General features: G+C 34.7%; 2 protein-coding genes across 19 annotated transcripts in view; one reads left to right on the top strand and one right to left on the bottom strand.

Moving 5' to 3' along the window:
• Window positions 1-9,177, top strand: part of HNRNPH3 (heterogeneous nuclear ribonucleoprotein H3) — an 11,823-nt gene extending 2,646 nt beyond the window's left edge. For 2 of the 13 annotated variants that reach the window (XM_023740773.1, XM_023740772.1), the window contains exons 2-9: window positions 2,942-3,076; window positions 4,283-4,422; window positions 4,929-5,015; window positions 5,356-5,471; window positions 6,605-6,740; window positions 7,531-7,626; window positions 7,701-7,793; window positions 7,938-8,889. In XM_023740773.1, the coding sequence (XP_023596541.1) occupies window positions 5,000-5,015; window positions 5,356-5,471; window positions 6,605-6,740; window positions 7,531-7,626; window positions 7,701-7,793; window positions 7,938-8,020 (540 nt within the window). In that variant the 5' untranslated portion in view covers window positions 2,942-3,076; window positions 4,283-4,422; window positions 4,929-4,999 and the 3' untranslated portion in view covers window positions 8,021-8,889. Of the gene's footprint in view, window positions 1-2,941; window positions 3,077-3,628; window positions 3,768-4,282; window positions 4,468-4,928; window positions 5,016-5,355; window positions 5,472-6,604; window positions 6,741-7,530; window positions 7,627-7,700 lie in introns of all 13 variants that reach the window. The other 11 variants (XM_023740771.1, XM_023740770.1, XM_023740767.1 and 8 more) reach the window with 9 other exon arrangements.
• Window positions 9,178-9,322: 145 nt separating this feature from the next.
• Window positions 9,323-12,685, bottom strand: part of RUFY2 (RUN and FYVE domain containing 2) — a 52,208-nt gene continuing 48,845 nt past the window's right edge. For all 6 annotated transcript variants that reach the window (XM_023740756.1, XM_023740761.1, XM_004386398.2 and 3 more), the window contains 2 exons: window positions 11,971-12,048; window positions 9,323-11,875 (listed from right to left, as the gene is read on the bottom strand). In XM_023740756.1, the coding sequence (XP_023596524.1) occupies window positions 11,732-11,875; window positions 11,971-12,048 (222 nt within the window). In that variant the 3' untranslated portion in view covers window positions 9,323-11,731. The remainder of the gene's footprint in view (window positions 11,876-11,970; window positions 12,049-12,685) is intronic.

Here is a 12,685-nt window from a genome sequence, read left to right as displayed (position 1 = left end):
CCCCCGCCCCCCAGCACAACTCTTGTCTCTGTAGATTTGCCTGTTCTGGACATTTCATATAAATGGAATCACAATATGTGGTCTTTTGTGACTGGTTTTTTTTCACGTACAGCATGTTTGAAAAGCTATATTTAAAGTCTCATAAAATTGATAAAAGTTATCCTTTAACTTTAACTGCTGGTGTTTTTAATTGGTGCTAGCATTTGGAATTCTTAAAAGCATGATAGTAATTAGCTATGACACTGGTGCAAAGAAAGGTTGAGCTGGATTATCCTGTATAATTAGTAAACCCAGAGTAGTTTCTGAGACAGCTTTAAGATATTAGAGCAGATTGCTTTTTTGTATGGCTTTAGTTTGTCTTGTTTTTGTGAGTGGAATTCTAGACTCTTAAATTTTTAATAGACTTTGAAGGGTTAGTGTATGAAGCTGTCTCTTTTCCTACCCTTTAGTGTCTACTCTTCACACACATGGGATGGAGAATCACCCTGTAACACTCTATAAAATAGTTTAAATCTTTAGAATCTGGTCGAGGTTTCCCCAATTTAAAATTGCGTTAGTGGATTTTAGATGTGTTGACTCTACAATGTACCCCTTTGTAAAAGAAAAAAAAAAAAAAGAATGAGTTTTCCACCCCAGTTAGCTATTTTTACAGTTCCGTGTGTTTTCTATATTCTGGTCTTTGTGTTTTTATTTATATAGGTCTTCTCATTGGTACAGGGTGATCCAAAAATCAAAGCTAGTTTGGTTGCTAGTATTTCTTGGAAGGTGCTAAGATTACAGTAAAAACAAATTTTTCTCATTTTTTTTAGTACTTGTTCCTGAAACAGTATCTTTATATTGTGAAAAATGTGGTAGGAGATGATAAAAAGCACCACACTTAAAGTCTTTTCAGAATAGATTGGATTGACTGCACAGTAAGTTTTTCATGAGGAAGGGACATTTGACTTTAGGTCCTCCACTTTTTCCTTCTTCTGTTCTTAAACCACCCTTTATAGGAAACACACACACTTTAAAGAATTGGTAGAGATTTGTAAATGTTTCTGATTGAACTTTTTTTTAATTGATTTGGGGCCTACTCTAATATTTTTTTAAAGTTTCTAGTTAGCATATGTATTGTGGTAAATATTTTACACACACAGACCCCTTTACACAATTCCTAAAGAAACTTAAAAACTTAGTTTTTACATGGCAAAACTTTTGTTGACTTTGGAAAAGATGAGGATAATTGTTTAACAGTTCTTACTTCCTTTCAAGACTCAGAATAGTTTTCTCTCCTTTAAGGTTCAGGCATTTTGTTGGTGGTATATATCTATCATAAGTTTTGCAGGGCCACATAAGGTCCAGTAACAGTGGCCACCATTTAATACTTACCATGTGGCAGACCAAGCACTTTTTAAGTAATTGTTTTAACAGGTGAGGTGTAGGCAGTACTATTATTTTACAGTTGAGAACACAGGTTCCTCAGGGGTTAAGTAGTTAGCTTAACTTAGGTAAATCCAGTGAGTGGAAGAGTAGGGATTCAAACTCGGTTTCTCTCGTGAAAGTTCATACTAGATGTTTGTGTGCACAAGAATTAGTTGTAATGCCAGTTAAAAATTTCAGTTCCTCCCGTTTTGATTCTCTGTGTTTAGAGTGGCACTTAGAGCTCTTGCTTTAAGGAACAGAACGTTTTGAAGAGGAGAGTCATGTGCAGAATATTTGATTAATAACCACATTTGGAGAATTTCTGCATTAGCTTATTTTAGGTGCATAAATTCTAGCAAAAGGAAACTTTACTCTTTGGAGATGCCACCCCTAATTGTTGCACAGATAATTAGATCATGTGAAGTTAAGTATTAATGAATATTATCGATATGAAATATAATCCTCAAGCATAAAGGAGTCAAGTGAACAAATTGTTTTGTTTACAGGGGAGGAGGTGGTGAGGGAAAGGTTTGAAATATTCAGGTGAGTGGGATTCCTCCAGCTGCCTAGTGAAATTTGTATGGCTCTGGTAAGTTTCTGCAGCTGAAGGACTTCTGCCATTAGCCTCTTGAAAATATTTTGGAATTTTAGAAGGAAGGATGATTGCTTCAGGGAACTGGGTGAAGGGGTTCATATTGGAGAGGAGGGGGTTGTCTTACTGTATGTACACTTTCACTTTTTGAAGGTGAATATATTACTTTTTTTTTTTTTTTTAAACTATTTTGTGTTTAAACCGTGTCTGTTCTTGACTTAAAAAGTAAAGCAGTGATAATCTTGTTTCTGTGTACTAGCTCCTGTGGTTGCAAAAACAGATAAGACTGTTGGCAGTTATTAACTCAGTCATTTTTAAGCTCTTGCTCTTGGGGAGTGTTTAAAGTAGAATTAGTTAAAATAGAGGTATAGACCCCCCCCCCCTTCAGAAGCAATTTGATGTGTTCAGAATTAACTTCAGGCTTCTGTAATGACCATTTTTTTCCCCCAACATCAAAGTAGTACTCATTCTGTTTTTGACTTACACTCTTAATGTGAGTGGACAGTGGTACTACAGACAACTTCTGAATGAATTCAAGTTTTAAAGAATTTGCATAACTATGGAGGTAAATAGTTAAATCTGAATATGAATGAAAATTTGATAAGAGGCAAAGGTTTGACATTAAGATGACTGGTCACAAACTGGGGGGGGGTTGAAGACTGTTAGTGGATTTTTGTAAGCCTTAAAATTAGGCTATATATAATATTTGGTCCTTAGAAATTCAGTGCTTTTTAGGGGAGATCGGGGAGGTTTCATTGCCTTTTTCCAGTCTTCTGTCTACCCCAAAATAGAAAGCCATTGTACATTGTGTTGTGGCATTATAGTAGAAGTCACTCACGGAGCCCTATATTTCCTGTTGTGACACCACTGAGAGGTGTTTCTTCAGTACCTCTGGCAAGAGTATATTTTGATCGACTACTTTGTGTGCTTGTTTATTTTTTATAGCATTTAAATCAAACGGTATTGAGATGGATTGGGTTATGAAACATAATGGTCCAAATGACGCTAGTGATGGGACAGTACGACTTCGTGGACTGCCATTTGGTTGCAGCAAAGAGGAAATAGTTCAGTTCTTTCAAGGTACCTCTAGTATTAGTCAAAGTTTAGTAGTATTTTAATTTTATATTTGCATTATATTGTTACTCAGTTTTTAATTGTAAAACCCATTTGTTTTTGCAACATTTTAATTATGATATCTTGGTTAATGTTCTAAACTGTGAAATGTGCTCCAGTTAATATTTCAATGCAGAATGCATAGAATGTGTAAGAACTGATATTCAGTAAACTTAATAGAGAGTAATTATGTGTGATGAAATGAACCATGAATTAGCATGTGGAGCATAGTTAAATTTTATTTATAGCCATTTCTTGTTTTCTTTTTTTTTTTTTTTTTTAATGTAATATAGGTGGGCTTAGAGTGTGTATGTAATTTAAAAAGACAGTGGTCACAAAGAAAATTATTTAATCCAATAATACTTGAAAAAAATCTTCCATTTGTATTATGGGGTGATGGGAAACTAAGCTTTTTTGTTTTGTTTTGTTTAGACTTGTTTTAAATATTTGATTCAGATGGGAATGTTGCAGCCTTTAACACTGTTCCCCTTGATGGGGTTATTTGTCCTTGGGTTAAAGGGTTGGAAATCGTGCCAAATGGGATAACATTGACGATGGACTACCAGGGGAGAAGCACAGGGGAGGCCTTCGTGCAGTTTGCTTCAAAGGAGATAGCAGAAAATGCTCTGGGGAAACACAAGGAAAGAATAGGGCACAGGTGGGGATGGAGAGTTTGGGATGGTGTTAAATTTTTATTTTTGGGGGTTGTGGGTCACTTTATTAAATGGGGGGGTAACCATAACATTTTTCTGGGGTAGTTTAAAAGAATTGATAATTTATCTAAATTTAACTTGGAAACTACAGATATGGGTGGGGAATTAATGCTAATAGTTTACTTAAAATTAGATTGTTTCCATTTTTCTGTAGGATGTTGTTGATAAATGCTTTTGTGTAATCACTATTTTTTTTAAACACTTACCATGTACTAAAGAAAACAAACAAACTATATTTCTATTTGATGGGTTGTTTTCAAACAACTAATTTGTCTATGTAAAACTTAAATATTTAATTATTTAAGTTTGTAGGTATAAAAAATGTTAACTTACGGTGTATTTAGGCAATTTAAATTGGGTTATGTAACTAGATGTAGACAAACTTACGCATTTTGCCCAATATCTTATTTACTCTAGTGCATTTATGCTGAAACCTCTACCTTAAAACACTTTTGAATAGGTATATTGAGATCTTCAGAAGTAGCAGGAGTGAAATCAAAGGATTTTATGACCCACCAAGAAGATTGCTGGGACAGCGACCAGGACCATATGATAGACCAATAGGAGGAAGAGGGGGTTATTATGGAGCTGGGCGTGGAAGTATGTATGACAGAATGCGACGAGGAGGTGATGGATATGATGGTGGTATGTGTATCTAATGAACAAAGGTTCTGTTGTCATTTTCTTAATATTCCTGACACTTTGTCAAGAAATATAGAAATGGCAGTAATTTCAGTACCTACTAGGTTTTAAAACCTGTTCATGAAAATACGGATTCCCATGGCCAGCTGTGGGACATTGATTGATGCACATATTGGCACCTTGATAACTTCGTCAGATATAAAAATTTTAAAACATTGAAATATTTTGACATTTTCTGTTTGGCATCAGGATGAAGTTTAATTTGTATGTCTGAATTTATCCTTTTGAGGTTTTTAATTTCTAGCACATGCCAACTGTTTTTCTCATGTGTACTGAGTTGAGAGTTGCACATTTATAATGACCTAAGGGTAAATTTTAAAACATACAAAGTATGTTTTTGTAAACTAAATTATAAAATTTATCTCCTGAAAGTGTATTCATGTATTTCTCCTTAAATTGCACAGGTTATGGAGGTTTTGATGACTATGGTGGCTATAATAATTATGGCTATGGAAATGATGGCTTTGATGAAAGAATGAGAGATGGAAGAGGTAAAATAAATATTAAAGACATTTTCATTTTGGGGTAAATTTTAATATTTGCAACCACTAAATGGTAATACAGGTGACTTTTTTTTTTTTTTTTTTTTTTTAAGTCATTTCAGGCGTATTTCACTTCATTCCTGTGTAGGGCTTTATACCTTCTATAGTACTTAATGTATACTTACAGGCAGATTCTCCATTAGATGTTTAGAATAACTGTAAGTGATAAGATTTCTTGGAATTGTCAAAAAGGTAGGTGTATGTAGGGGAGAAATGTTGTATTTTATTGAACTGCTTTCTTTTCTACATGTCTCGACATTTTATAATCTTTGGAAATTTTATTCTCCAGGTATGGGAGGACATGGTTATGGTGGGGCTGGTGATGCAAGTTCAGGTTTTCATGGTGGTCATTTTGTACACATGAGAGGGTTACCTTTTCGTGCAACTGAAAACGACATTGCTAATGTAAGTAATTTTAGTAATTTTTACTGGTTTTATACTTTTGTGTCTAAATTTTGAAGCATTCTTAATGGCCTTATCCTCCTTCCTCTGTAGTTTAATGTTAAAAAACTCCAAATGTAAAAATATATCCACCTTATTTTCAGTAGTTGATGAATATTTTTGTGTCCATTTTGTGCCAGCCTACATAGGATTCAAGCAAGTGAAAGCTAAGTTCATGAAGTTCACTTAAGAATATAGTGAAAGAATGATCAGCACAGGGTGGTGATGATTGAAAGAGTATTTCCTTTGTTGTGTCAGGTTTTGAAAGTGTGAATATGTAGTAAGTCAATAGTGTTATTGCTTTGGTTTGGCTTTTTAGGCTAGATAGTGTTTAGAAATCGGTTAGAAATTTGAGGAGCTGAAAATAATGGGAGTAGATACTGCAGCTGTCTTTGACTTGAAACTGATTGGTTTCAAATTGATTAGGAGAGTAACATACTTGAGCCTGTGGACCAAATACATTCATGCTCATTTGTTTACCTACTGAGCAGTTGTAGCAGAGACCCATTGACCCACAAAGCCAGAAATATTTACTGTCTGGCTCTTGGAGAAAAAAAATTTGCTCTTGATTGTATTGAGAACCAGATGGCCTAATTTCCAGGTGCCTTTTAAGGATAGTGTAAACCTAATTAACTTGAGATTGGAACTAAATGATGTTTTGGGCACTACTCAAATGCAGTTAGTAGGTTTAATATCAAACCCCATTAATTAAAATCATGGTACACCCTGTGTCTCTGCACATGTTTCCTATGTCTCAGGTGACCTATATATTTCAAATAGCAATTTTTAAATACATACCTTGGTCATGGGTTGGGTGGGGGCTTTGCTGTCAACAGTAGGCTATCACATTTTTTCATCTGTTTAAGGTAAACTTTCTCAAGGCTAGATACTGTCTTTTTAAACTTAATACCTAACTTATTTTGAAAGGGGTAATTTTCCCTAAGTGTCATCATATATTCCCAGAACCTCTGTAGTTCATGCAGTTAGGCTAGCACCACAGGGCAGTGGGAGGGTTTTGTCAAAACCAAGGTATGTGGTAATTGACTTTTCAGTAATCTGAATAAAAAAGTAAATAACAGATGTTTTGTTTTATTTAGTTCTTCTCACCACTAAACCCAATACGAGTTCATATTGATATTGGAGCTGATGGCAGAGCAACAGGAGAAGCAGATGTAGAGTTTGTGACACATGAAGATGCAGTAGCTGCCATGTCTAAAGACAAAAATAACATGCGTAAGTGGTATACTTGGCATGTTTTCTTACTTGATTCCTGAATGTGAACTTGCTTAGAAAATAAGCATTTAATTTGTTTAAATAAAGAGGTCCTAGGATATGTAGGTAACTCTTCACAGTCATTGGGACCTAAAACCATATAGCCTCTAATTAGACTTCAATGGCTTAGATTAATTTCCTATAGTAAGAATAGTTATCAATAAAGCTAACATAAATTTTGAAAAGAATTGATTCAGAGTCTTAATACTTGACAGAGTATTGGAGCTCAGGTTAGCTAAAAGGGAGAAAGAGGTGTGTTAATTTATACTTCCATAAGTTTCCATGTCCTTAATTATGCACATTAATACCATTTAAGCTACATTGATGAGCTTGGCTAAATGATTGCTGCATGTCATCAAATCTGTTTTTGTACCAGTGAATTTTACCTGATTGCCAAATCTGGCCACCTGTCAATCACTTGGTACTTGTTTAAAGGAAGTTTTTTAGGATACAGCCTCAAGATTCTAGTTCAGTTCTATGATTGGGCCTGGGATGTATTTTTAAGAAGTACCCCCTAGGTGATTCTGAATTATTTTATAGATGAGGAAACTGAGGCCCCAAACTTTGTTGCTTGTTCAAGGTTGTACAGTTTCAGCGAGACGTAGATTTTAGCCCTATTATCTCTCCACTAGAAATTGGCAGGTATTCTTTTAGTTTAATATTAGCTAATCAGCATTTGTACACTTTTCTTGATAAATCTGATCCATCATTCTTCTCTCCCCTACTACTTTTTTTTTTTTTTTTTTAAAAGAACATCGATACATTGAACTCTTCTTGAATTCTACTCCTGGAGGCGGCTCTGGAATGGGAGGTTCTGGAATGGGAGGCTACGGCAGAGATGGAATGGGTATGTAAAGTTTCTTAAATAAGCAAAGTTACATACTTAGCAATCAGGCTCAAAACTTTTTTTTTTCCTTTTAGATAATCAGGGAGGTTATGGATCTGTTGGAAGAATGGGAATGGGGAACAATTACAGTGGAGGATATGGTACCCCTGATGGATTGGGTGGTTATGGTAAGTATCTGGTTACTCTTGACGTTCAGCATGTGTTAGTCCCCACATGTAGTGCAGACAATTATAAGGTTATACACTACTTATTAATATCTTACACCCTGTTGTCTCCTACTAAACGAATCTTAATGTGTTTTCTTTTTTAAGGCCGTGGCGGTGGTGGCGGCGGCAGTGGAGGGTACTATGGGCAAGGCGGTATGAGTGGAGGTGGATGGCGTGGGATGTACTGAATCATAACCGCCAACACGCGAGTCCTGACAACAGCATCTGGTCTACTAGACTTTCTTACAGATTTAATTCCTTTTGTATTTTAAGAACTTTATAATGACTGAAGGAATGTGTTTTCAAAATATTATTTGGTAAAGCAACAGATTGTGATGGAAAAATCCTGTTTTCTGTAGGTTTTATTTGTTGCATACTTTGACTTAAAAATAAATTTTTATATTCAAACCACTGATGTTGATACTTTTTATATACTAGTTATTCCTAAGGATGTGCTGCCTTCATAAGATTTGGGTTGATGTATTTTAGTATTAGCTCTACAAGTAGTAGTATAGTGTAATTTTAGAGGACAGTGGTTCACCTCTGCATAAAATATAAGTCTTAATAAGCAGGCATCAGGAATAGAGCTTGAATAGTGTAACTTTTTAATTTCTGCTGGATAATACTGTAAATATAAAGCCTAAAGATGAATTTAGGTGGTTTCAGGAGTATAAATCCAGCTAATTCTTTGTTAGTCATTCTTTTTAAAATGTCATTTATCAGCACTGAAATGTTGATGATCTAAGAGGTATCAGGTCTTCTGAATATTCGTAATTGTGGGGCATGAGAGTGTTGGAAATTTAAATTCTAGCCCTAGAGATTTTAGAATATATTCCCCTCAGCACTTGACTGAAGTACCAAAAAATGTTTCTAAAAAGTGATACGGTTGTAAATTCTCTCAAGATGTCTTAGAGTAGGTTAAGGTTCCTGGTGACGCGGGAATTCAGCATAAATACGTAGGTATTTACTGTGGAGTGTAATTGTCAATAAATGTATTTTTAGTTTCCTGCCCAATAGTTAAAAGCATATGATTTTAAAATGTATAAATGAATACTTTAAAAAAAATGTAAGAGACATAAGTCTGTCATAGTCTTAATTAAAATAAGTCATGCAGTTGGGTTTTGCATCTAACATCTGCTTGGAGTTTTAGAGCCTTTGTGTTAAAAAATATGTAGCAAGGAAAGGTGCTTTTTACTTTTGTCCCTTTGATCAATACGGCTTTTTTCCAAATTGGCTAATGGATCAAAATGAAACCTGTCAATGTGAATTTAGTTATTGAACTTGTTACTTGTTTTTGCTAGAAATGTTATTAACGTAATAAATATCAATGTGGGAGATAATAGTATGGCATCTGTCCTAGAATACTTTGTGTCGGTTACTGATTATAAAATTGGTAGAGGGTACGCTATGTGTTTAATTGAAGATTTAGATAGTGACTCATAAGGAGCAATTACTGCTGTTAAAGAAGGTAATGTGACTGATTGATAGCCTATATACTGGGAGCCTCTTACACTAATTATGCTTGAGCAAAGATCACCATGCTTTTATTTTCCCATGATTCCCCACTTAAAATCTTTAAGCAGTAAAAATATAAAGTGTTATAAATTAAAGTTGTCCTCCAATCCTAAAGCAGGCAAATTTTTCAAATCTTTATTTGGTTTTAAAAAATTTCACATTTCCATTAAAAACATTGCAGGGTAGAAGAATTACAATTGGAATTCCTTGGCACCATGATAGTGTTGTTACTGTGGTAAAATTGGCTAGGTGAGGGAATAGTATGCGAAGTCTATTAAGTTAACTAACTTTCTGTGAGAGCAAATCTTAAAAGGAAAAGTAGTGTAAGTTCACAATCACAAAATACAAATTGCAAATGTTAGAAAAATGCAGAATTATGATTTTTAAATATGAGCCAAAACTAAACGCAGCAAGTTGTACTACTGTCATAGAAAAGCCCAAGTCAACGGTGACAATTTTTAAGTGGCAAAGAATTTAAAGGGTAACTACAAATTACGGTTTATATTTGCTAAGCACAGTAATAAAAAACATGTTAGTATTTTAAATTTTTCATTTATGCTTACTCTCACAAACCATAAAAATCTGGATCTAGCAGTACAAAAACAGTTCAAGAATATAATTCATATCTTGACATTTCTATCAGTAGTCAAGAAAAGTCCACCTAAAAATCTATTTCAATTCTAACTGAAGTTGGCCTCAAAAGCTGACTGAAAATTTATGGATTATGGAGAAAATAAGTAAAAAACTGGTTTCAAACTTTTGGCAATTTAGGAAACTTTATATTAAACCTTAATGAAAGTATGTACTCTCAGGAAATGATCTGCAGAATAAAAGTGATTTCCATTGGGGCAGGGAGAAGGGGTTATGTGTCCATGATTGACCACTAAATGGAATGCTCCTAGGAGTAATATGTAAGATTCCTAATATGACATTTTTGAAAGGCTCACAAAGTGCACAGCTGAAAATAATATAAAAAGGTAAGATCCCTAGTGGTACTGTCGTCATACAGGAGTAATAATTTTTACAGATTACGTTCTAGGTACGCTGTAAGCAGTATATAACCAAATTAGTGTTTATTGAATTTTTTATGCTTGAAATAGTTCAAGTACTGGTATATGCTTCATGGCAGGGCAGACATCTTCATCTGCTCAAGTCCCTGGCATAGAGGCGGTCTGTATACATGTTGAATTCTTACTGTAGACACAGACTGCAGGGATAGACTACTATAAATGCTTCCTGAAGATTACTGGAATGGAAATTAAATACAAATTTTTTTTTAACTAAAGCCTGTACCATATTAAAGGCAAAGTTTAACTACACTTTAGATTTCTCACTCTAATGCTCGGAGCTCTGGTGGCACAGTGCTTAAGAGCTACAGCTGTTAACCAAAAGGTTGGCAGCTGGAATCCACCAGCCACTCCTTGGAAACTCTACAAGGCAATTCTCTTATAGGGTTGCTAGGAGTTGGAATCGATGGCAATGGTTTTCTGTTTTTTAATGCTTAAGAGACTTTATCAGGAGCCTACAATTCCACTATTACACACGTTTCTGGGGAAGGGTTTATGCTTTTATTTTTCTCAAATGGGGTCTGAGACCACCCCCCCAAAAAAAAACCTAGCAATTTAGTGACAGGTAGTATACAGAAAGGTCTGCCAAGTAACAAGGTTACTTGGTGATGGTTATGTGTGACTTTCTTTGAAGATGAGAAGGAAAAAATTGAGGCCAAATGTCAATGCCCACTGTATCTGAAAGTATCAGCAAGCACAACAGTAATTTCAAAAGGAGAAAGACCAAAAGGATGTTTTCTAATGCAAAAGGAATAAAGGAGGGGAAGGGACAGGGGCCAATAAATATTTAAGCTGAAATCTTAAACTAAGCTGATGAAAATACTGTTGAATTGGAATATTAATACTTCTAGAAAGATATATACATTTCCAATCTTTCTTTGAGAACCATGAAGCTTTAAAGTGCATTGAGAATTACAGGCACCAAATTACTATCAACTTGACAGTCTGGAAGAATAAAGCAATCTGAAGCCTTAATTTTAAGTAGGCCTTTACGAGATAAGGCAATTGTGTGTTAGCTATGCTAGCTGGCCTTTTACTGGATTTAAGGGTTACATGATTATTACATCAATTAGGAATTAGACTAAAGTTATTTTAAAGCATACCCTATTGAAAAATCATTTTGAAGAATAATGAAGGAAATACCAAATGTTTTAAACAACTTCTAATTCCCATGAGTTGGCATATGTGGAAGATAAACTGGTACCAATACTGACCGAAAGCTGCTTAAGAAAAGGGCTGTCTGGATACTTTGTAAACATGTCCATACATAACAATCGTGCATACTTCCTTCTATACATAAGGATTTAGTTCTGTAGTCTATGGCAAGTTAGATGAGCATCTCTGAATCAGCAAGGCATGACAGGAATCACAGACCCGGACCGGCTTTGGTGAAGACGGCAAAGGCAGTTCGTTGTCAGAGCAGGCATTACAGAAAATTTCCCCACAGTTTCTACAGTGGTGCTTAATAAAATGAAAAAATCAGAGAAAAAACTTCATGAATAAAATTAAAAGCAATTTTGCACCAAAACTCTTGGACTCATTCCTAGCTTCCTTACCTTTCTCTTGGAGAGTGAGAATTCCTTTTCACAAAGTTTGCAATGTGTTGCTTCTTTGTCTTTTAACCAAACCAGTCCCTAGTAGAAGGAAAGTGGGAACATTAATGCCCAAATTGGTAATACTAAAAATTACATGTGAAAACTTTTTTTTGCTCATGAACATTTGTAGAATATAAATACTAGAAATCAAAGAAGAGAATCTTTTCCTTTGAAAGATAACCTGAAACATATGCAGATGACACGTGCAGGATTTGCTTCCCAATAATCTGAGGAGGGATGTGGGTTGAATATAAATAATTAGCCATATATCTATTGTTGAAATTGAGTAATGTGTAGATCAGGTTCATTTTACTATTCTCTGTATAACTGTATATGTTTGAATAATCAATCAAATGTTTTTAAAAGACAAAAATAACCTATTACGGATGGTAATGTTCTTTAGGAAAGAACCTTAAAAGTCATCTAGCCCAACAATATTAAAGATAAATTTATACTCCTGCACGAGTTTGTGGAGCTACATATACACAAATATACACAGTAATTTTAATACAGGCATACCTAGGGGTTTTTTTATTTTTATTTTTTAATTGTACTTTAGATGAAGGTTTACAGAACAAATAGTTTCTCATTAAACAATCAGTACACATTGTTTTATGACATCGGTTAACAACCGCACAACATGTCTCAACACTCCCTTCTCGATCTTGGAGGATCT

Source organism: Trichechus manatus, unplaced genomic scaffold, assembly GCF_000243295.1.
Source record: "Trichechus manatus latirostris isolate Lorelei unplaced genomic scaffold, TriManLat1.0 scaffold00163, whole genome shotgun sequence".
Lineage (NCBI taxonomy): Eukaryota > Metazoa > Chordata > Mammalia > Sirenia > Trichechidae > Trichechus > Trichechus manatus.
This window is presented reverse-complemented; position numbering and strand designations above follow the sequence as displayed.